This window comes from Rhipicephalus sanguineus, chromosome 4 (genome assembly GCF_013339695.2).
Source record: "Rhipicephalus sanguineus isolate Rsan-2018 chromosome 4, BIME_Rsan_1.4, whole genome shotgun sequence".
Taxonomy (NCBI): domain Eukaryota; kingdom Metazoa; phylum Arthropoda; class Arachnida; order Ixodida; family Ixodidae; genus Rhipicephalus; species Rhipicephalus sanguineus.
The window spans coordinates 83217291-83241443 of record NC_051179.1 but is presented as its reverse complement, the minus strand read 5'-3'; the positions used below and the strand labels follow the sequence as shown (position 1 = coordinate 83241443).

Genomic DNA, 24153 nt, shown 5'->3' with positions numbered 1-24153 from the left:
GACCATTCTAAAGTACATTCATTTTTAAAAATGATCTGATGATGTCCGAGTGCTACGAAAAAAAAAAATCTTGCCTTTAGTCCGACATTTGCCATCATTACGAGAGAAATTTTATCTGATAAGACGTTTTTCTCTCGACAACAGGCCGTCCGGTTACACAAAAGGAAAACTCATTGTTACATTAGTCACTCTTGCATTCGTCATTGCAACAAGCTCCTAAACACGAGTAAATACGTTGACGCATCGTAAAAAGATTGCCGCGGTACGTATCTTTAACTCGCACGCTCAAGTGCGCATACGAAAACAGTCAACATTAAGACATCATTTAGAGAGCATGGCAACTGCAGCGTAAAGAAAAGGGAAACAAAAACACTTGGGACCCTACTTTGAAAGACACTTCACTCGATTACAATAGATTCACGCATGTCATTCTCAATGTGCTGTACATAACTAGATTTACTACAGTTTATATTTGCAACAGTCGGTACTGCAATTGTTAAGAATTCATTGTTATTTTAATCGTTTACTTTCACTTTTTTTTTTCTTCAGACATCAGATGCACACAGAAACAAACAAACAAACAAAAAACCCACGATGCAAACATACGGGGCGAATGCGATGGCATTCATGCTAGCAGCCTCAAGGTCTAAATCATGCTCATGCCGCAGGCAAAATAAAATGACCGATTCTTCATGCAATGTTTTCGCACGTGTACAAGCACTGCCCATGCTTATACCTAAAGTCAAATGCACGCGCTTGTTAACTTGATGCAAATTTCCGGTCAATGGAGAATAGTAACCCTTCCCTCTGCCACAGTACCAAGCCTTCAGAACCTACACATTAACTCATGTTTCGGGCATGCACTGCTCTGAGAGTATGGATACCCACTAATGCTAGATATCTCGTGGCGGAGCAGCAGTGGATGCTTGTCTACTCATATCCTGAAGAAGCTTTATATTAAGCTTTGGCTCTGCATTTTTTTTACAGCAGCGTGAAGCACCTCCGCGACAAGACGCAAGGGCATGTTTGTAATATAAAACAAACATACTTAAAATCATTTTTTGAAAAGATGAGAGTTCGATAAAATTCTGCATAGATGTGTCAAACATTTGCTTATTTTACTTTGTAGCGATGTATTTGGGATATGGACTAGTTAAATCACTTTCGTGAACTCGTTAAAATCTCTGCAGGAATCCCTGTGCTCGCAGCAGCACGCACATCGCAACTCCGCACATTGGTACATAATGCAGAACCTGTGTCACGACGAATCCACGAGCTGCGATCGGCATACTACGGTGGGCTGGTACCGACGTCTGTTTTTAAGCCTGGGGTTGGCATAACAAGCGACATTAGTGAGCCCCAGTGACTTCAATAAAAAGCACCACCCCTTAAAAAAAAAGCAGGACATGCAATGACATGATTACGCGTTATAACAAAGTCCTACATAGTTCTCGCCAGCGTCAGGCACACATGGGTCATGGTTTCGTCGATGCAAACTTGCTGGGAATGGAGTCTCCCGGTCATTCCATGCACGCAACGCCGGCGTGACGGTAATGTGGGCAGAGTGGTGCAATATAGCGCCAACATGCAGGTTGTCGAGCAAGCACAGGGACAAGCGGGGAATCCAATGTCACGTGCACGTTCGAGGGGAGCAGCACTCGGTTGCGGGAAAGTGGTGGCTGTGTTCAAGGCTAGGCAGGCAAGCCCAGCTGCTTCATCCATGCGTCATCCTGTCCGAGCAGCTGATGTAGCTGTCGTACGCGATGTCGAGTATAGTGTGGTGTTCCTCCTGAAACGACCCGTCCACATTCAATCCCGCAGCACTCAACCTATGCAATGGGGAGCAGTGCAAACGAAAAAGAAGTGAGATGCTCAAGCAAATGACCGTCTGCAGTGATCTGCATAAGTGATAGGCACCGTGCGCGAGAGCTTACCCCTGCGATAGCAGCGCCAGAACGCATCGCCTGGCGAGCGAAAGGGGGCAAAATTGGGCAGGCGTGACAAAACGAGGAAGGATGGTTTAATCTGAAAGTGCCCAAGCGTGCATACGATGAACCATGTGCCAAGAGTGTCGCTTTTAATGTCTTCTCACTCTCTTCGTACCCCTATCGGCCGATGGCAGCGAAACTGGTCTCACAAAGAAGAGCCACGTAGCGCCCTCTGGTCAGCGCATCGTGTCTATATGCGCTAAGAGTGGTGCGCTCATTAACCAGCCGAAGCGTTATGCTACCCCTGAATGCGAGTTGGTGAAATAATAGCAAAGCTAGAGGAAATTTATAATATGCCTTCGTTTGGGGGGCGGATTAATCGATAATTTCACGGTACTGAAAATTCTGTCTACTCGCGCTTTTGGTATATAATATCTCTTCAAGGAGACGGAAGCGAAGTTTTACATATATGACATTTCCTATATTGTTAAACTGGGAGATCGCCACTATATTTTTGTATGGTTCAGGACTGTTAGCGAAGTACAAATGTTATAACCTGTTATTAGGGCATGTTTATCAGTATTGCACAGCAGTTAATGTCCGATTTCTCAGTATTTTTAAGAAAAGGTACTCGATAGGGTTCTGAAAAGGGCTCCAAGCATCTATAGAGGTCCCCTGCGATAGAGTGAAAAGCGCCAAGCTAGAATTATTCCGCTTATATGACGACCTTTATGGCAATGGTGCCCACCGACTCCACGGGTATTGACCAAGGTTCAGGCGGACTTCATAATTGTACGAGAGGTATTGATTCCAGAAGATATGGGCTAGCTTCCTGGTTAACTCAGTCGGTAGGGCGACAGCCCCGGAAAAGCGTCGGTCCCGGGTGCTATCCCCGGACCAGTACGAATTTTTAGGCAACTAAGTTTTCTGAGAAATCCGGTGGAATTCCTTGCGACTTCGTGCTATAAACGGGTGGTTGTCAGTTACCCTTTCGTAACCATTACGCCACCTTGCGGGATTCCGCAGAATTGACGTGCAAGATATCATAATGTTAAGCAAAAGAAATCCAAATAGGCCCAAGAAATATTTTTCGCTGAACAGCGACTCTGAACTGAGGAAGAGAAAAAAATATCTAAAAAGAAATGGTGAGCGAGGATTCAAGTAACCAATGAAATTAACATTCAAATTGGTGCGACTTGAAACTTTTTTTTACGAAGTGAATACGCAAAGGCCGCGTACATGAGAGGGGTTACTTCTTTGATAGCGGAGGGAATGGACTGCCGCGCTTCGGTCACCTGGGCGCTCCCTCTACCCTGCCTTTTTTTTTTAGTTGCGTCTTGCAATAGTCCTTTTTTTTTAATTTTCCCTATGGCGCCAAGCAGTGCTCCTCTATGGACAGCTCCACCTTTCTTCTAACAATAACCACTTACCGCAACGCCCGCCCTAACCTCTTCCTATACGATGAATCTGTCCCCAAAAACTAGCTGAAATGGTGTCTTGCAGAGATATTTTTATAACGATTCATATGTGCCAGCACAGCAGAAGTCCCGGAAGAAACAGGGAGTCCATAAGCGTTGCAGGAAATGCTCACCTTCTCTTCTTCCTTCTTGTCGATTTCGTGTCCGAGCAGCTGCAACAGCTCGGTGGTGAACTGGCTCACGATGTGCCAGGCGTAGACGATGTCGGCATCACACGCGTTGGGCGCGCACACGCAGAAGCGGATCACGTAGCGGTCGTTGAGAGACGCCGGTACCATGTGCAACTTGCCGGACGCGTTGATGCTCGACAGCAACTTCTCGTTCAGCTGGTTGGAACCCTGCGACAAAGTAGTATTGGAACGACATTATTAAACGGGACTAACACACGGCATTCGACACATAGATGACTGGTCATTGTTGGTATGGACAGAGCGATTAACACGGAAAGTGTGGTAGGCAATATGTTGACTGAAAGCCCAAGACAACTAGCGGATGACAAGGACCAGGAGCGGAAATCGGACCAGGACGAAAACAAACAGGCGCGCTTTCATCAAGTTAACTGGGCCTGTTCGCGTCTATTACTAGTAGTCCCTGTTTTGCGCCTCAAACTTCTATCCCGTGGCAGCGACAACTCATCCTCAGCCGCTGCAGGAAGAAGACCTCTCCCGATGATTTTTACAGTTTAGCCTACCTTTTACGAGCTGACCACATTTTATCCCTGCGAACTTGATTCCATCACCCCTTCCCAAATCTCCGCAGCCTTCTGCTGCGTTTCCCATTCCTTGGTATTCATTCCATAGCTCTGACTGACCGCCACTTGCCTGTCCTACGCATTACGTGGCCCGTCCTAAGTGCATTTATTTCGCTTAACTGTAATATCCGCTACCCCTGTTCGTTCCGAAAGTTTAAAGCTTGCAGTTTTAGATTTTGCACGTTTGATCAACTTCCGTTTAGACACAGCGAGTGCCGTTTGCGTACTGAAACAGTGCAACAGTACAAATAGGAGGCAAAATTGCTTGAGGTGTGCTCAAACCACCTATACGCTACTTGAACCGATTTGTAAGAGAACTAGCACTTCCCTCAAAGAAACAAGACACAGAAATGGTGCAGGAGAGGAGAGCAAGGGTATAGCAACACCCTGTCGGGTCTTTTATTGCTGCCTAGCTACAGCCGTAATCAATTTTGGAATGAGTTACACCTTGATTGTGAGTTAATACTCGCTACTCACCTTAAGCCGGAAACAGACGAGACCGAAGATCACTTGATTTACCACTTCAAACCGGGAGTCGCTCCTCACCAGCTGCTCAAACTTCTTTGCGAGTCGGACGTGCTGTGTAGAGATAATCAATCAATCAATCAATCAATCAATCAATCAATCAATCAATCAATCAATCAATCAATCAATCAATCAATCTCTGCTAACCTCTCTGATGTAGTGCTGTAGTCCGGCGATGCCGTACCTCCTCACTACGAACCATAGCTTGAGTGACCGGAACCTCCGACTGAGAGGTATGCCCCAGTGCTGGAATACGGAAAAAATAAAGTTGGCACTAAGTTTCTAGCGAAAGAATATGGTGGTCATGATTGCCACAACCCTGATTAGCCACTGTGGATCTCTGCCATCCAAGAGGTCGAGTGTTAGCACACAGTGTGCCGACACCCCTTCCGGAGCAGACAGTGCCGGAGTGGGGCCCCATACGGTCATCACACCGGATGTCTGCCAAGGTATTATCGAAGTTTTGATACTCGAGTGGCGGCTTCGTAGATGTCAACACATCCTCGAGCTTCATACCACCTTCCTGTTTTTCTGGGATCTGCTTTCTTCAATATTCTTTTTATCCCATCCCTTCTTTCCTCTCCCCAGCGCACCGTAGAAAACCATAAGGTCATTGAATTGCCTAACTCCTCGCCTTTTCAATCTGTTTAATACGGTACATAGTGCTACTTCATCGTCAGAGACGAAGTAGCACTGCGCTTCACATCATACGTTTCACAGCGACCGCTTCATTCACAAGTTGCAAGACTGCTATACAATATGAACTGGTCAAATAAGGGGAAAATAAACACTTACCCTGTAATCGATTGCTTTATCTGAAAAAGAGAAAAATACTATGTAACTGTGTGCTACTATAACAAAAAAAGAACCCACTCAAGCGTAAAACTTTATACCTAGGTACTATGGCGGTTTGTGCAAGAGACGCTAAACTGAATGAGACTTATGCTCACCTGAATAGCTATGCTGTAGGTACAGCGGGTCAACAACCAAAGCTTGCGTCAGCTTGAACCTGTCTTTCACCCTGCAAGAGTGACACATTGTGACAGGTTGTAAACTTTCATTCCAGTGCGGCTCGTTCGGCTGCATATTGTTGGGCAATTATGACACCCGCAGGAAGCAGCGACGGCACCGAATGTTTTACTTATTTTTCGACCTAACTGTTTCCCGCGGCGTTGAGAAGTTTTGTGGACACCGCGTATCGCAGTCACATCGTCAGTTCGTAAAACGGATAAGGATGGGAATGATCAGCTGTGCACGTGAGCTTACGTGGAATGGGTGGCGCGCAGGTTATTGATGACCTGTTAATGAATACGCAGCTGTTGATCAGCTCGAATGTACCACATGCCCTCCTGTTACCAGATGCCATGTGACGGGCTTCAGACTACACGTCGTTAAGTGGCGTTGTAGTGGCGAAACTGGCCAAATTTTGTAAGACTGTAGGAGTGCCATCAGGAAATACGTGGTGGTGATGTTGCCACAGGAGGGGTTAGCCTGGCAGACCTGGCCGGCAACTGCTCTGCCTGAGCGATTCTGAAGTATGTCTCACAATGCATCACTTAAACCAGTCTCCCGCAGAAAAGTAAACACGTGCCCCTCCAATTCATACTATCACGTAGCCACTGCCTTACGAGTGTTTTGCAGTATTGCAACGGTTTCCTTTGTTTTCTGCCGCTACTCCCCGTATTGTTGTGCAGTGTTTTTTGTTCAGTATAACAGTCGTTAAAACGACTTGCCTAACCTTTGCAAAAGCATCGTTATAAACGAAATACACAGCTGCTAACTATTTCCAGGGGGTGGGGCAGGGATGATTCAGCCGGACGTGCCACCATATAACGAAATGAAGAACAGATGCAGCGGCACTCACCACATCAAGGAGCAGTCGAAGTTTACAAGCATCCATTTGTTAGGGTTAATGTTGAAAGACATCGCGTACTGGAAGAGAACAAAACAAACATAATAAAATTGAGGAAAGAAGCATTACTTGAATGATTCGGTGCTATTAGTATACCATAAGAGACTTTTTTGTACGATGATGCACTTGCACCATTAGCCGATTCCACTCATGTTAATGTTTCATGTGGATCAAAGCCGCGCCTTCGAGACCGAATTCTCCTTGCCGTTTCGAAACGAAGCCGAGTTCGACATGTAGTTTCAGCGCTCATCGACTGCTTAGATATGTGTTCGTTATGAGCAATGCGGAAGGATATTCCGGTGGTTGGCACTGCCTGGTGTCCGTTTAACACTCATCGACACATACAGTTCCCACTTCACAAAATCGCTCAGCTTTCGGCTGTTTATAAAGCCAACCAAAAGGATTTCAAAGGACCAGGAATTCAAGACACAAGGAAGGTTACTGTCGATTTAAACGACCAACTTGAATTTAAACAATCCTGCAAAACCGGACACATTAGCTGCCTCGAATTTTTCTTAACCCTTCTGCCCCGAAAACTTGTTTAAAGGGGTCATGAACCACTTTTTCAAGTAATGATCTAATGGCCTCAGTATCGGAGTGTACTGCCTCCCGAATCGATTGCCGCAAAAATTTCTCGAATCCGTTAAGAATCAGCGGAGTTACAGGGGTTTGGCGCACGCTCCCAGCGCTTTCTCTCTTTTCTCGTGCCGGCGAGCGCACTGGAAGCTAGACAGGGAGGGATGGCATGGGGGAAAGAAGTTACGCCAGCGCGCGTCATGAAACGCGATCGCTCTCCCGCTGTGATTCGCTTGCGCGAGTGCGGCTACCGTGTACTGAGGAGTGCGGCGCCGGCAAGTGGCGGCACCCCGCGGCAAGAAGCGCATCTGATCCGAACGCCGCTCTCGATTTACGTCGGCTATCGGCCAATAAGCATGCTATGTCTCTTGCGACGTACAGCGGACAGACGCCCCGCCCACCGACGAGAGTGAGAACCGGCCTCTGTTTGAAAAGAGGGTGCCTGGGGAAACGGCAACTTCGCGCTCCGCTTGTGGCCATTACGCGGCGCGCACGACTGTAATATTTGGCAGAGCAGTTCATAGCCGTGTCAGCTTTCCGCAGGATGTGTTTTTTCAATCAGCCCAAGGGGTGCTTCATGACCCCTTTAAGAAACCATTTTGGGAGAGTTGCTTAGTTCACTTTTGGTAAGACATTCGGTATACCGTTATACCTCGAGTCCTTTGTGCAGATACTGGAACTCGGGGCAGATGAAGGCGCTTCCTGCGTATGCGGCGTCCACGTGAAGCCAGATGCCTTCCTTCTGACACAGTGGACCAATCTCGGCAAGAGCGTCGAAGGAGCAGCAAGACGTTGTTCCGAGAGTTGCGCTCACCTGAACATCGAGCGAGCAGATCAGCGTTTGAAGATTAAGTATCGCAAAACTTAAACGTACAAAAGAACAGACTGGTGGGCTAGGTGGTACTGCGCCATAGTTATCCCTATACCGTAAGTTACTTAAACGTACTTTCTTAAAAGTGTGCAAAGTTGGCGTTAGGCGGGAGGTCCGACGTTAACCGTCACAGGATGCGATACTCTATGGACAAACGAGAACCTAATACCATTGCTTCTGAAAACAGTAGGGTAGCGCCTATTCTTTCGCAGATCACTGCAACGCTTGGTTTCTGGGGGATTGTCTCAGGAACACATTCCCAAGTGGTTTCTTGCACTGTATGAAGCATTATCTCACGTTATTCTGCACCGTACTAACCTGCGTGCATAAATAAGCACAGTAACATCACTTTTACTTCAGACACAGGCTTTCGTTTTGGCCATACTTGGTTTCTTGTTAGAGAAAGTTAGATGGGCATTGCACTTCAATAACTTTCTAGCATGACAGTGACAAGCTGACCGACCAACTTTGGGCCGTCCGGCAAGCCGAGGATGCCGCCCGGGTCCAAGGGCTTCAAGCCATCACCTGACGCATCATCATCGACAGAGCGTGGGACGGGACAGGGGTCAATCCCCTCTTCCCCCCGTCTCGCCCGGACTTTTCATAAAGTTTATTCACTCACTCATGACAGTGTCAGATTTTTTTTTAACGCTTTGCGTTCCAAGGTACATAACGAACATTTAAAATTGACATTCGGACGACACAGCGTTCACGTATCACAGGAAATCGGGATGATGTAAAAGGAGGCTTATATAGCCTCGTAATATTCTTCACGCGCATGCGCAGAGCAACGACAGTTCGCTTACAAAAAAGGGGACGAATCCGGCCTTGCGGTCTTCCTCCATGGCTGCGGCAAGCGTTGAGCCACGCATGCTGAAGTTGTCGTCCGTGTCAAGAATGCGAAGCTTGACAAATCCAATCATGGCTGCTTTCTCTACTGATGAGTGAGCCTGCGGAAAAGGAAGAAACTCATGAAATCACCGTACTGAACCATTGCGTGTACAAGTGCCCAACTGTTTTTACACATCCCCCTATGTAAATGTGATTACATGTGACATGACATCACATTGGCCGCGACTGTGATGTTGCCTTGTGCTTTATTGTGTGCCACTTATTCGCCGTTGCCGTCCGGCTGATATAACCGACAACGCCAGCAAAGTGTCGCTCTGACCACCGATAATTAAAGCGCGAAAAGGAACAGCGTAGAACCACGCGCCGCTACAAAATCGTGACCGTGGAAGCGTACGTGGACTCCACGCATCTACAGCCTCAAAACGGTAAAGTTTAGTCGTAGGTATTACAATTGGACGCATTTACATTGTGTTCTGGTTGCCGTTGACCCGTTTCGAAGCATATGAGTTCTCGTACTGCACGCACACATCACCGCTGACATGCGCACTTCGCCACCGAACACGAACCTACGGTGTTATCGCCATAGATAAGCGCACACTCAACTAGGTCTGTGAAGGAGCTCACATTTTAGTGCACATGTTAGTTGATTGCAGTGGCGTAAGAGCTGGAACCTCCTCACAGATGCACTCAACTCACAGATGAATAGACCTGCTGCCAAGCCACAGATCGCTGCGCTATCTGTGGCTTGGCAGCAGATCTATGCGACGTGTGTAAATACCGACCGGCAGAAAGACCCAAGGTCGTCTAATAAAAAAAAGGTTCATATATTTCCTGGCGTACTCCTGTTTTCATCATCACGGCACCGTGATGTTACAGTAGCGAAAAGTTGAGGCACTTAACAGCGCATGCAACACTGAACGTGTTCAGTCCTTCAAATGTTTCAGCTATCGGCTGTGCCTGTGTCCAGAGTGTCTGAGCATACGCGAAAAGGTTTAGAGTGACTAGTAACAAAACTTGGCGGACGGTTCCAAAGAAGCAGTTACGATAATTTTTGTGCAACCACTGTTTCATTTTACATCCACGCAGCATGAACAAGTTTTCTAAGTCGGCGGTAATTGTACAACTATCAAAAGTGAAAAGTTAACCTAAGTAAAAAGTGAGTTGAATCGACACCTGCAAAATTATAAAGCAGATTTCAGTAATTGCAGGGTTGCGAAAACGTCGCCTATTAGTATAGTTAACTGTATATGTACATTACGTGCAAACAGGCTTATTACGCACCCTAACAAAAGCGATGCTTCTTAAAGGTTTGCTTGTATTCTGGGAGGACGAAATGGCCCCACCTCTAAACTAAATTGCGACGCTATAGAAGAACACCGAGAAATCTGGGAGAAATTCTGACCTCAGTGATAATTTTCGCTGTCTTCTGTACAGTAAAAAAGCCAAAAAGGTTTGAACATAATATAACCTGATCAAATATTTGCCTATACATTAATGCTACCATAACACTGGCTTGGCGAGCTTCCCTTTCGAAGGGTATTAGCAAAGGACTACACGATTGCAACCCATAGTACGTAAAGGACGTGTACCTCCTTGGAACAGTAGGCCATGAGCTTGGAGAGGAGCACGCCCTCATCGACGAAAGGCTGTTCTTCCTTGAGTTTCTTGATGGTGGCATACCTGGCCGCCAGCAGAGTGTTCAGAATGCACTCGCTCGCGCTTGACTGAAAGAAGGGAGAGAGAGAGAGAGATCAGAGTTTTTAATGGAATTGCAATCTAGCACAGTCATTCAGTGTAATATTCCTTGTCAAGACACTCCTGGTAAAACCTACGCATCTTAGTACAAATTAAATCTGTCAAACATACTTGAAGAACTATGTAAATCTTCGTCGACTTGAGGTATATCACGATTCAACGACTTATCAGGCAGCAATCATGTGAGCTGGGTCGCAGCATTTCTGGACATTGTCTTTGTCGGAGAAGGGAAGCGTAAACACGCACCAAAACATCCATGTTGAAATTTGAAAAAGGAATCCCGTTGCACAGACACCTGCGTCCGCAGTATGGCGATAGAAACGGGCCACCGTACCTCTGTGCATAGACAGACCGTTTTTCGCAAGTAATATGATGCGATGGGAATTCAGTATACATGTGATTAAATAGGAACTCAGTGGTGTAGGAACCCTGGGCATCCAGTCTTTTCCACGACATTTGACAGTCACGTGACGAAGGTAAAACTCGCTTGCCTGGATGACTCCTCCTCCTCTGCTGTTTCCTGACAGGCAGAGAAATTCATCCGGAAGGTTAATCATCTTTCCTGCAGAAAGAGCGAGAGAAATACATTGCACCATAGCGCCTTGCAGTCAACTGAAGCGCAACACGCAACTGTTATCTATGCTTACTAAAAACGACGGTTCATGGAGCCGGCCATTGTACTCAAAGACAATGCCTGTTTGCCTTCATGTTTAGAACTGTTCAAGGTAAGCATGCAAGAAATGCATCGATGACGTACCGACCCAGTCCAGCATGATCACCTCCAATTCTGTGCAAGCCGGGCTGGCTGCCTGTAGAGGAAGAAACGGAAACAGTGAAACAATCATCAATTAGTTTATTAGGGTTGAAAAGAGCGTATTAAAATTAAGCTATCTCAGTATGTGCGAGCCGTAGAATAGCTTCTTAAACGCGGCCATGCTTTCCAGCTTTTGCTCATGCTATAGGCGCGGGTGTGTGCAAACATCCACCTTCGCGTCAAGCAGCTATATTAGTGACGTAAGTAACTCTTGGAAGTCATCTGATTTGTCACTCGGGCTTCTTCAAGCAGCATGCTTGCACATTGTAATTAGCAGGGTAATAAATCGTATGAAGGAGACGCAGTGTAAATGCTAAATGTGATAAGGGGCACGTTTCATAGACGATGCAACCTTTTATGGAACGAAGGAAAATTAGCATTGATGGTTCGTATACCCAAGAAGAAATTTACAAATTTATCGCTTTATTGCTATTCATTCAGAGTTCTATTCACATGCGCTAGCGAGAAGCTTTTCATCCGAGGTAAGGTTCGTGCATGCCAGGCTAAATGCAGATTTAAAGCAAATAAACAAGCGACGAACTCTTAGACTTGAGCAGAGAAATTGTGGTACAGTTCTTAGTAAGTCTACAGTAAGCACGTTGGAGCAAGGACAGCGCCGTACATGGGAAGAGCGCAGAAATTCGGCGAACACTGAGATAGCCGCAAAGATAACACACAGAACTTTGGCTGCCTTTTGTTGTTGTATTGGTTGAATTTCTGCGCTTTTACCATGTACGACGAACAACAAATAAGCCCAAAACAAAAAAAAACAGGCATAAGGCCAAAACAAATATAAAGAAAAAAAAGCTTTAACGAAGCATGGAACTTTCGGAATGAAAATATTCGGGAATTTAAGCAGTTCCCCAATTTCTTTAGCCTCTTTTTTAAGAGAAGTTATTGTAAATATACTTCTACAGCACGAGCCGAGAAGGGTGTATCGCCAGCAGGAGGGTTTATCGGCAGCAAATCTTGGACAAGGCAGCTGCTGAGGAACTGCATAAGTGGTACAGTGTCTGTGTACTAAGCAGTAAAGTTATTCGATTGAATGCAGATGCGCTACGAGTTGGCAAACAAACGAAATAAATGAACAGACCACAGTGCAACTGTGCGCGTTTGTGCACTTGCAGGGACGCACGTGTGGGACAGCATGCTCTGTGCATAGCCTCACGGCAAGACTACAAGGAAGGACATAGTGGGCATGCGCAAACACTTGATAGCAGGGTGGCGATAAGTAACATGCCCTGATGGGTATCTTCGTTTTGTACGCATTTTGATAGAGGTTTTTTTCAACCGACTGTGGTAGGTACACTGAGGCAATAGTAGGCATTATGAGGCACACATACCACATGAAAACGAAAACCATACAAACGTGCGCCTTAGCGAGCAGCACCCTCATGAATGAATTGAGGGTGTGCCGTTTTTGAACCCTTTTTAAGCTAACATCGGTGGCCGGGTGCTATTTGGTATGTACATTCCTCAGCGTGGACGCGTCATGCCGCTCAGAGACCATAGCGGTATTTTCCGGCAGCGTCACTCATAGGTCGGCAAAAAGTGTGGAGCTCACTCGGACTCAGACTCACGAAAGTTTTCCTCAACCGGACTCACTCGGACTCAAACTCGACAAATTATTACTCACTTGGACTCACTCAGACTCAGACCCACGGCTCTATCAGAGTCTGAGTGAGTCGATTCATGAGTCCGTTATCTTATAATTTGCTTTTTCGATCATGGTGTCAATGCTCTTTCACACCAATATCTCGCATAATTGGTGCTCTACTTGGCGCATTTTGATCTCGTACCTTCAAATATGAGTTTTCAGTGGTTGCAATCCAGTAAGGACATTTTTATTCAAAGAGACGACTCACACGAGATATTTTTATCAAGAACTTCCTGTGAAAGAGTTTGCGGGGGCAGGTCATGGCACCTCCCCCTCCTTCTGTAACTCATGACTCTGATCAATACATATTGAGCTGGCATATGAACTCTAGGGCTTTGAAGTATATGCGAGTCGACGGGAGTATAAACGTGAGCCGACATAAGGCCGATAGTAATGCTGAAGTGGTGTAGATAGAACGATAGGTCGGCAAAAAGGCGTGGAGCTCACTCAGACTCACTCAAGAGATATATTTTGCGCGTAGGGCTCACTCGGACAGACTCAATGTTTTCTTCAACCGGTATCACTCGGACTCAAACTCATCACAATATTAATCACCCGGACTCACTCAGACTCACAGCTCGATTTGAGTGAGTCGACTCATGAGTGAGTTTGTCTGCCGACCTATGGCGTCACTACACGGCGCAGCGTAGGAAAAGGGAGGAGTCTACCTACAGTAAGCGCCCCGTACATGACGCGTATCGGCGCTGAAAGGCTTCGTCGTGGATTATGGAGCTCGGAAACCTGCGGACGCCCGCTCCGCACGGAAGTTAAAATACTTGTTCCTATTAGTATTATTCCCCTGCTCCCTTTCCTGTGGCGGTAGGCCGTACTCCCTTATGGCTGCAGAATACCGAGCCGCTACTCTTTTCCAAACAATAATTACGCGTAGAGTACTTCGTCCCTTTTATGCTTATGCGGAAAAAGTTTAACAGGTGCTCAGCTTTCTGCGCGACACAAATGAGTAACGTGTCACGTGAATATCAAACTTTAGTGAAAGAGGCAGAGTTAGATACAATGACAGTTGCCGCAGTAACCTTGTCAAACCTCCTCCTTAGAGGAAGCGTCCGGCAATAAAGGAGGTAATTGGACTACTAGCGCACAGTTTACGAAATAATGAGACAGCCATGCGCTTAGACTAAACTCGCCCGTCTATGGAGTGCACCTATCTCGTTTTTCACCTGACTCGACTGAGAGGCGAAGCCAGACGCCCTTGCTTTTTCAGGCAGCCGCAGCGGGAACAAATAAAGAAAACAGCCAGGCGGAAGCCGAGCAGTGTAGCCAGCAGCGCCAGCCAGTAACAGGGGCCCGGCGAGCCCCTCCAGCCAAGCCAGATGAAAAAGAACTAAACGTGCGCAGTGCTCGGTGTGTATACCTTGCCGGGAGCACCGGCTGCACCACGTTCCCGGCTCCGCGCGTGCAGTGGCCCTGCCTCTTGCAAGAAGCCACGCCGGCTACGACTAGCGGCCTGCGTCAAGCAGAGAAGCGGCTAGCCCCTCGGCACTTGGAGAACACCTCTTTCTCACTCCAACCTAAAGTAGTAACGCGTTGCCCGCGAGTTCCGCGATAGACAAACTGTGGCACGTCATTTTCATCTGATCAAGGTCTTGTCTCGCATGCGAACCCGCACTCGACAAGTATCGCTGGCACAATATTACTGAGAAAGTGAGAACTACGCGTCTGCGCTGTCTGCAAGAGGTATCGCGGTCTCAACTAAGTGTTACGTCTAAACGTTATCATCGGTTTGCTTTTTGGCGAACCTACACAGTGCGGGAGGGTAATCGGCACACAGACTATCTAGGTATTCAAGAGAGGCGGCGATCGAGAGCTTTTGAGCAAAAACAAGCACAGGGCAGTCAAGAAAGAAAGTTGCTAAAGACTAGCAGTAAACAAGTCTGCAGGCGCTGTACTGACCCAGGAGAACCCGACGCAGCCGATGCCATCAGAGAGCATGTCCGCCAGGATAGAAGGGTAGGAATTCCCAGCGGGGAAGTAGGCATGGAAATGGGGATGCTGCCAGTGGGTCACCTGCGAGAAGCATCACCTGTCAGGTCTCATGCTATAGCTGCAGCGAAGAAGACACTATACTGTGTCGCCAGCTTAGGGACATCGACAACCAAAGAAACGTCTATTTTTGTTCACTGCTAGCGTTCTACAAGACCCGCACTGCCCGCGTACTTATAGATTTTAATCAAAAGTCGGAGAATAGTTTATGTGCCTCCACCGACGGCTCTTTCAGATTCATGCAAGGATAACTATAGACGACGGATCCTTGCTTCGCAAAAAACAGTCGGTTTGCCTCCCATATCAACGAAAGCATTGAAATAATAGCTCGTGCGGGTGAAAGAACTTTTGGAGATCTCAAGGTATTCAGAGGACGGCAAAAAAAGTGCAGCAGGTCATGGTTGGCTGGGAACTTTTTAAGAGGAAGATCATCAGCATCAGAATTACACGACAACGCGTGCTCGAAGATGTTAGCGGAAAATGGCGACCACTAACTGTATAACACTGGTTTATTCTCGTACTCTTATAACCGACAAATCACCGCGTCTCCGCAGTGCAAGCCCGCAGTTCTGAGTTCACGGCAGCTGCGTGCACCCCTGGATAGGTTACAGCACTCGCCCCGCCACACACGCGCACCTAGTCCTTGGCATATTTCAGGCTGTGTCCCACAAAACAAAGGGACGTCTATCTTAATGGCATGCTGTTTGAGTTAGCATGTAATCAGTACACAACATACAGAAGAAACAGAGCGCGGAGTAACGTTACGTACAGATAACATACACGCATCATTTGTTCATTGTTCGATAGATTGTTGTGGTCCCGAAACGTGGACTACACGATTATTCATTTTCAAGCTGAGGCGAGTGGCGTGTTCTATTTTCACCATGACAATCGGTACATTTAACGGGGCGCTCTACACTTGCTGAACTTTATATGCGACAACACGTCATGGACCGTGCAGTACCGACGTGTGTCTAAATTAACTCGCCTGAAGGTTCCGTCAAGCCTTAGCTTTCGATTTTCTACAGACGGGCAACGTAAACGGTGTGTTAGTTCGGGCTGGTCGGTATACGCCTTATCAAAAAACAGTAAACAGGGCGGACGCAGGAAGAATAAAGAAGCAGCACAGGCCAGCATACCGTATTCAACAACGCTTTCGTTTTGTTACTTTTTGCTTAGCAAGAATCTTGAGCAAAGCTCCGTCTTCAACTGTCCTGACTGTTTTTCAGCGTTCGTGTTGCTAATCCTGTTTTTCTGACGTGATCCGACACCCATCGAGCACGTCTTGCCCTCAGTACACTAAAAAAGAGAGAGAGAGACGCTTCTCTTTTTTGGAGAGTTCCGGCTTGCCACATATACAACTCTGAAGATTCAGGTTTACTCTCTTTTGGAGAGTCGCGCCTCCCACGACTACCCAAAGAAAGTATAATGCCCTAAACAGTTAACGTGTAGCTTTAAAGAGATATACGTGGCAAGTCAGAACTGTCCAAAACTAGTAAAAGTACTTTTTTTAGTGTACTGCGCAAGCCCATTAGCGTACTGAGCGAGCAATGGGTGATCGTGCGCTTACTCCGGGCATGATGAAGCGCTCCACGTCGGCCATGATCTTGTCCCAGTCCTCTGGCTGTTCGGGCGCCCTCTCCGGCAGCAGCTCCTTGAGGTAGCCCGGCTCGCACTGCGGGGTCACGCGCCGGTCGCCGATGGTCTCCATGTAGCGCGCGATGTACTCGACCATTTCCTGGCCGCGCCGTCGGAACTCGACCGAGTCCATCCCGCGAGACGAAGGTCCGTGTCGCCGCTGCTCGCCCGAAGACGGGGGAGGCGGCGGCGGGAGCTCGTCGTCCTGCATCTGCGCTACCAGCGGCTCGTATCCGCCGCGGCCACCCAAGTCGTCCTCGCCCAGCTCGGCCTCGAGCAACTCCTTGACCTCACGCTGAGGCGCCGGGTGCTCCGGGTTGGCACTCGCTGCCGCCTCCGCAGTCGCTCGGCTGCGCGCCGCTGCGAAAGAGAATGATACCGAAACGTCATCTACTGTTGGCGTATATAGTTTGGACATGGGTCGCAAGCTACGCCGGAAAACACGCAGCGCAGATTCGGTAGCAGAAGGCCCTTAAAAATGAAAGTCCTGGGTTCTACGCGCAAAAACTACGATGTTATAATGAGATACGCCATAGTGTAGGATAATGTTGACCACCTGGGGTTCTTTAACTTCCACCTGAATAAATGCACGAGTATTTTCGTATTTCGCCGCCCCATTGAAACGTGACAGCCAAGCCTGTGAATCGAACCCGCGACCTCGTGACTAGCAGCCAAATACCTTAGCCTCCGAGCCAACATGGCGGGTACAGACCACCAACGTGTTCATAATGCTACAGCAGCGCGGTAGGCATGAGCGAAAAAGACAGGCACGGGCGCCGTACGTGTCCGGTGTCTTTCTTTAATCATTTCTAATGTCCACACAACCAGTCCAATCTTTATCATGGTTATTTAATGTACTGCCACGGCTGCTGGATATAAAGCTGCCGTGGTACTGCTTTACGATTTCGTCGAGAGCTCCTTGAGGCCATCACGTTTCTTAAGGGCAGAGCGCTTTAGGGACCCGGTCTGTCGTCGCTTGGCGTAACGCAGGCAAAACTACGTATACAAATAAAAATAGAAAAAAGAGTATGCAAGCGAGAAATAGGAAGATTTTTTTATGCCTTGAGACCGACTGAATAAGGACGAATGCCCACATACCGAATCGAAAACTCTTAGGAAAAGTTGATAGACACGGCTCTGTCCCATCTCACGCTTTCTTGCTCACTAGGTACAATTGCATAGGGCCTTGAGACTGACATACAAACACAACTTTATTGGAGTCCTGAGGGACAAGATTAGAAGAGGCCAAACGCCACCTTTCTACGCACAGAACCTTTACGAGTAATTTACTATGGCCGGTTTACCTTTCGCGCCGGTGAGTCTTCTTTCGTCCTCGAAAGAACCGCGTCTGTGAAACCGTTGTCAAAAGTATCGCGAGTGAGCAATGAGACGGCATGCAGCGAATTTCGAAACGTTGTTGACTATGACATACCAGTTCCGTTCCACGACAGCAGGGGAGAGTGTCAGATGAAAGACGGCGCAATTTTGACAAAGAAGAAACGGAAACCACGCACAAACAGTCTTTCCGCCGTCAAAATTCCGCTGCGTTTCACCTGTCTTGCAAAAGCAATCAGCCAGGTATTTTCTTTTTTTCCTTTTTTGTTGTTGTTGAGGTCGTGTTTTGAGCGATGACGATGTGCAATATTTTTGTTATTGCATAAAGGGGTCCTTTAGCAGCAAGATCATTAAAAGCAGCTCAGAAGCCATGCGCACATTTCGTCATGCCGTCCTAGCGACTGCTCAAACGAATTTTATAATCGAAATGATGTCTGAGCGCACTATAACGAAATAATTTTCACCGGCATCATGTCGTTAATCTCATTCGGACAGTTCACACGCAGATTGCTGCTTAATAGAGCCTAGGCTACGAACGTTTAGTTTTATATGGTTTGAAATTAGGATAATAGTGAAACCGGGACGTGACTCACCGATAGAGTAAAAGAGGGGAAAAGTTAATCGCAGATGCCCAGAATTAGTGAACGCTAGTGCAGTGCTCGTGCTGCACAGTACGCGAGTGAGTACTGTAGCTATAAAGTTGGTCAATACGCCCACTTGGGCGAGTTGGTCTCGCATGATGTAAATATGCTTAAAAGACAAATACACGCTCCGTGCGTGTTTTTAGTCTTTTGACCATGCCTTAAGGGCATTGCCATCTTCGAAGGCGTTGAAAGAGTTGTTGCGCTTTTTAAAGACAACCGGACGTCAGAGACTAAACAACCTCGCAGTGTCCTTGGTTTTCTTTTCTTCTTTAGTAGCATGACATCTATTATCTTTCATTCCCTCTTTTCCCCAGAACAGGGTGGCCAGCCAATCTAAGGACTGGCTTACCGCCCTGTCTATCCGCCTGTTTCTTCCTTCCTTCGCAACTGTATCTCTAGGCAAGGAAGGCCTACACGCAAGTGAAGCATTTGCTCGGAAAGTGTCTACTGTGGACATGCAACCCCTTTAAAAGGAGTGCACGGAAGGATCCCATCAATAAATGTAAAAAAAATTCGCCGCTTATTTGCGTGCTTCGCTGCAAATGTCGTCGAAAGACGACAGTCTTCTGCCATTTATGTTTTGTCGGCCTTGCCCCAGACAGCGCCTCCTCTATGTTGAATCGGCCTCATCTGGCTGGCTTTGATAAAATAGAGGAGGCGCTGGGTGAGACATGGACGCCATCTGGCAGTGGCGTCGGGAAACATGAGCTTGTGCAGAACCCAGGGCCACTGCCAGATGGTCGCGCCATATCGTCGGCAGAGGGCTTTTTCGTGCATAGCGTCGCATTTTCAGCGCAGCCTAAGAGTCAGCAGGGTCTTTAGAATTACGTATCTATGTATATTCTAGTATTTACGTATTGATGTTGCGCCTCAGATGTGCGTAATATTTGCTTTTTGATCGACAATGTTCACAACTATGAACGCAGCTACCAGTTCAAGATGGCGTTCAGCAAGGGCTTAAACTTTGGCCGGGTGGCTGAATCGTGTGACAGACAGGAAGACCAAAATTTCTGCGTTCAAGTATTCCAAGAAAGACTATCGTCTTTAAAAAAGATGATGCACGAAACTAAGCCTGATCCTTCAAAGTCACCCGGCCGGTATCGTCTTCGCCCAAGACCCGGAGATAATGTTTTCCACTCACAAACAAATAGTGACCGGAGAAGAGGTGACAGCTCGACAGTGTCAATAGGTAATGGAATCTGCTCTCGACGAGCCAGGCAGAAATGCCGGATGCATATGGCAGTCGGAACGGGGGCGTATCGCGAGCGTACTTGAGGAGAGAGTCTCCTGAACACGCTTGCGACAGGATGTTATTTGCAAAGTTCATTCGCACGCGTCGCACCGAACGGAGTGAAGAAAAGGTTTACGGCAAATTTTTCTGACAATGTGCACAGCTATGCATGAACTAAATGTCGAGAAAGCAAAACGAAAGAGAGTTTCATTGACAGTCGTTGAAATCTTTAACGATTGAGGACTCAGTGAAACGCTAGATTTACAGACATTCGCCTGTAGTATCGGTGCTCGAAGGGTTATTGACCGAGGACGCTGGCGGTGATAAGAGCATGTCTTTCGACTTTTCTTCGCCGTGCGGCTCACGACACAGTATACTTGTGCAGCAAATTCCGGAGAAAAATACGGACTGTTGGCAGTACAGAAAGTGCGGCCAATATTGACCCAACATCGGGCCACTATACGGCTCTGCACGTGGTCTGCTACTTGGACTGCAATCTCTCAAAGCAAAGAAGGCAACATACAATGGAGCAATGGTCGGGGGTTTCTTCTTGACAGCAAACATGATGTGGACAAGAGACCTGTACGAGCGCCGAAACATAACCCTTTCTTGTTCAAATGTTGGCGAGTTTCTTTGCTGTTAAGATGAAACAGAAAAATAAGCCCGACACCTTGCAAGAGCGATGAAAGATTTCAAACTGCGGCATTCAATTAAACGTCATCACAAGGATCTCTTAAGACCTCAAGCCAGCATCAGTTGCATGAACGCTCGCATCAAGAGTATATTCATAGATGGCATGTGCTGCATAACACGACTGCGCAGGCGCATTGAAAGACTGTGGTATCACGGGAAATCGAAGTGTAGTGCAGTGCAGTGTAACGTTGTATCGCAGGTGAATGATTGACTTGTTCAAGGAAGGCTTAAGAAACTGGTTGTGCGCGATCTGTTCCTTCATTTTCACTTTTTTTTAGCTCAGTTGGTAACATCGATGGTAAATTATATAAAATGTATGTTATTGGTCTGTGCGTGCATGTGTGTGCCCTTTCTGCGACGAATAATTAGTGTTTTAGGTGCCAAACCGTCAATACGATGATGAGGGACGCCGTAGTGGAGTGCTTCGGAAATTTCGACCACCTGGTGTTTTTTAACGTGCACCTAAATCTAGGTACAAGGGATAGCTGCGACGATGGAGTCATCAAAGGATGTCGGAACATCCCAATCGCGTGTTGCACAGAACTATAGAATGCTTACACCTCGTAGCTTCCGTCGTGCTACAACCAGCTTGTCAGATGGGCTATAGTAACAGCTCTGACAAGTGAGCGCGTTGGCACTGATTCAAGACTGCCTGCACAACAGACACGGGCAAAGAAAAAAATCACAGCATATCCACGGAGTGAATGATGATGAGTGGGCGAAGCTGCGGAGGTTCATCGGTAAACCGTGAATCTTCCGTGAATTCTGCCCAGTACATCATCACCGACGTGAGATCGGGCGCGTTTATACTAAAGGTTCGATTAGTTATGACGACTTGCAGCTCACTTTATTTTACATGTACGCTGTGAATGTTCATTGTTTAGAAAACCATTGCTTTAGAAAACATCTGGCGTCTTTCGTTAAGCAGCTGGCGTCTTTTCGTTTTGCTTTAGAAACATCTGGCGTTCTTTCGTTTTGCTTTTAGAAAACATCAGGCGTCTTTCGTTGGTTTATTTCATCAATCAACGGCGTTTTGAACAAAATTTTTATTGTTTAATCACGCACAGGAGAAATCTCACCAGGCACTACCTTGGAGGTAAACAATGGCTGCTAATGGGAATGAGAGACAGAAGACGTCGGCTTTTAGCTAACACTTACACTTCTACTTCTACTAACGTTTCCTACTGGAACATGCCAATGGCTGCTGATGGGGAATGAGAGAGAAGAATTCGGCTTTTAGTTAACGCGCACGCTGCGAATTTTTATTGTTCAACAACGCACAGGAAAAATCTTCCACCGGCACCACCTTGGAGGTCAAGATCTGGTACTAGCGTTACGACTGGTTACGCACTACGACTACGACAACTACGAGGGACGAACGGGTGCCGCCTTAAGGAGCTTCGCCCCTAAAATCTCCCACCGGCACCACCTTGGAGGTCAAGATCTGGTACTAGCGTTACGACTGGTTACGCACTACTACTACTACGACTACGAGGGACGAACGGGTGCCGCCTTAAGGAGCTTCGCCCCTAAAAATTGGAAACCACGGGCGCAGTTGGGCCCGTGATGGCCAATTCTTGGTTTGTCCTTGTGGATGTGTTGCGCAGTCAGTCATGAATAGACTACCGTCTCATCTCTGTACTGCTAGTCATTGGGTTCAGATAGCCTTTTTTTTTGCGGATTTCGTCAACAGTGCAACTCAAATTCAAGCTGATACAGACACCGAGAGATAGGCACAACCTATGAACTCTTCAGGCTGCCTGCCCTCTTAAGGCAATGGGACCGTGTCGCCAGTTGCAATGCAGGTGGAAAGAGGGGGAGGGACAAACTTGCGTAGATACGAACGTTCCCCAAGACGACAGCGTCTGACACAACCTTGCGTGTTGTACAATACCGCAGCCAACCTTCGCTCGGGCGTGACTGCATGAGAGGCACGATAAGCCTCGAGTACCGCGTCTACCCAGATAAGGAAGAATGAGATATTTCTGTTCTCACATATTCATGGAAGTGCCTGACGTGTGAGAACACTTTCGCATGTGTACCTTTTCCTGCGGCAGGTACCGGAAGAGCCCTTTCACTGACTTGAGAGATTTTTCTAGGAAGGTTGTGCATCCGTTAATGTGCCCTACACACTTTATTCAGGAGCGCCTAGACAACCATATATTGGGGATCCGTATGTTTCATATATATATATATATATGTATATAGTACCGGTGCGCATCGGCGCCCGCTCTGTGCCAGCGAGAGTGAAGACGATGACGTTCGTGTGTTGCGCGCTCGGTCTGTTTTCTGTGCTGACGCTGTCTCGCATTTGTGACCCTTGTGCAAGGCGCCGTGCCGAACCTCTTTAGAAGAACCCGCCTGTTGCATTTGGTGGAGGTGCTGGGTGCCGTCTTCACTCTCGCTGGCACAGAGCGGGCGCCGATGCGCACCGGTACAATCATATATATATATATATATATATATATATATATATAAACTTAGCACGGACAGTTGCACCGTTTACATATACTTCGTAAATAGTGTGCCACGCGACTGCGGATGAAACGGCACAGTAGTTCGGGAAACAAAACAATCGTAGTGCATTCCGGTGACTCATCGCTACACGACTAACGAGATAAATATCAGCGCCACAGCATTTTGTAACCACTCAGCTGCTTTATCGACAATTCTCAGCTGATTATAGATAGTGCATAGGATGCACCCAGCCGCATTTCAATCCTAAACCCATTGCAAGAAAGAAAAATCAGAAAGACTGTTCGTGCATGCGGCTTCGCCATCCATAATGAAGCACCTTGTATTATATCTTACATATCTAGGCACCAAGTGCAGCCACACCCATGGTCTAGCGGGGTATATCCTTTTGACGATGTCTTAGCTGCAGCTGTACATGGTTTCTCCAGCACAACCAACAGTCGGGCTATCGTAAGACACCTTCCAGGTGACCTGCCCTTCACGGTCACACGTGCCGTTTCATGAGACTTCACCGAGACCATGCAAGTGGTACCACACGGACAATTCCATGTCGGCGTTGCCTTCTGCACGTGCGAGCTCTCGGCCTTACTATGCGACGTCATAACACGTGATCAAAGCGGCAAGTCTCGCGATGATGACACACTGCACATGGGAAGTGCTCATGGCCTTTGCACACAGGCATCGGACTAGCGATCTGTACTCCAATTCGGACGGTAGTATTAGCAGGCGTTTGACTAAGAGGAAAGAAAGGAAGGACAGAAGTCAACCAGTCGTGCACCTGGTTCGCTACCCTACGCTGGGGTCAGAATTTAAAGGATATTGTTGAAGCACGTGGTGACAAGACACTTGTAGAAGCATGAATCTGGAATCTGGAGCAAGGTTTCCGGGATCACTGTCCTCAAGCGGTATCGCGGCGCATCCTTTCGACAGGGCCAGACGCGTGGAAAAAGAGGCGAAATGTTTTCGAGAACGCGGCGTTGTGCGCAAAAAATTCTCGAGTGCCTCTCCAGACTGGCG

The 24153-nt window shown here is 47.3% G+C and overlaps 1 protein-coding gene across 1 annotated transcript in view; it reads right to left on the bottom strand.

Annotated features, from left to right (window-relative positions):
- LOC119390348 (aromatic-L-amino-acid decarboxylase) overlaps window positions 1-24153 on the bottom strand; it is a 52226-nt gene that overhangs the window by 15857 nt on the left and 12216 nt on the right. The window contains exons 2-13 of the mRNA XM_049414751.1: window positions 16691-17118; window positions 15031-15144; window positions 11406-11457; window positions 11140-11210; window positions 10483-10617; window positions 8848-8991; window positions 7823-7984; window positions 6547-6614; window positions 5613-5703; window positions 4830-4928; window positions 4635-4736; window positions 3520-3744 (exon numbers count right to left, since the gene is read on the bottom strand). Of these exons, the coding sequence (XP_049270708.1) occupies window positions 3520-3744; window positions 4635-4736; window positions 4830-4928; window positions 5613-5703; window positions 6547-6614; window positions 7823-7984; window positions 8848-8991; window positions 10483-10617; window positions 11140-11210; window positions 11406-11457; window positions 15031-15144; window positions 16691-17118 (1691 nt within the window). The remainder of the gene's footprint in view (window positions 1-3519; window positions 3745-4634; window positions 4737-4829; window positions 4929-5612; window positions 5704-6546; window positions 6615-7822; window positions 7985-8847; window positions 8992-10482; window positions 10618-11139; window positions 11211-11405; window positions 11458-15030; window positions 15145-16690; window positions 17119-24153) is intronic.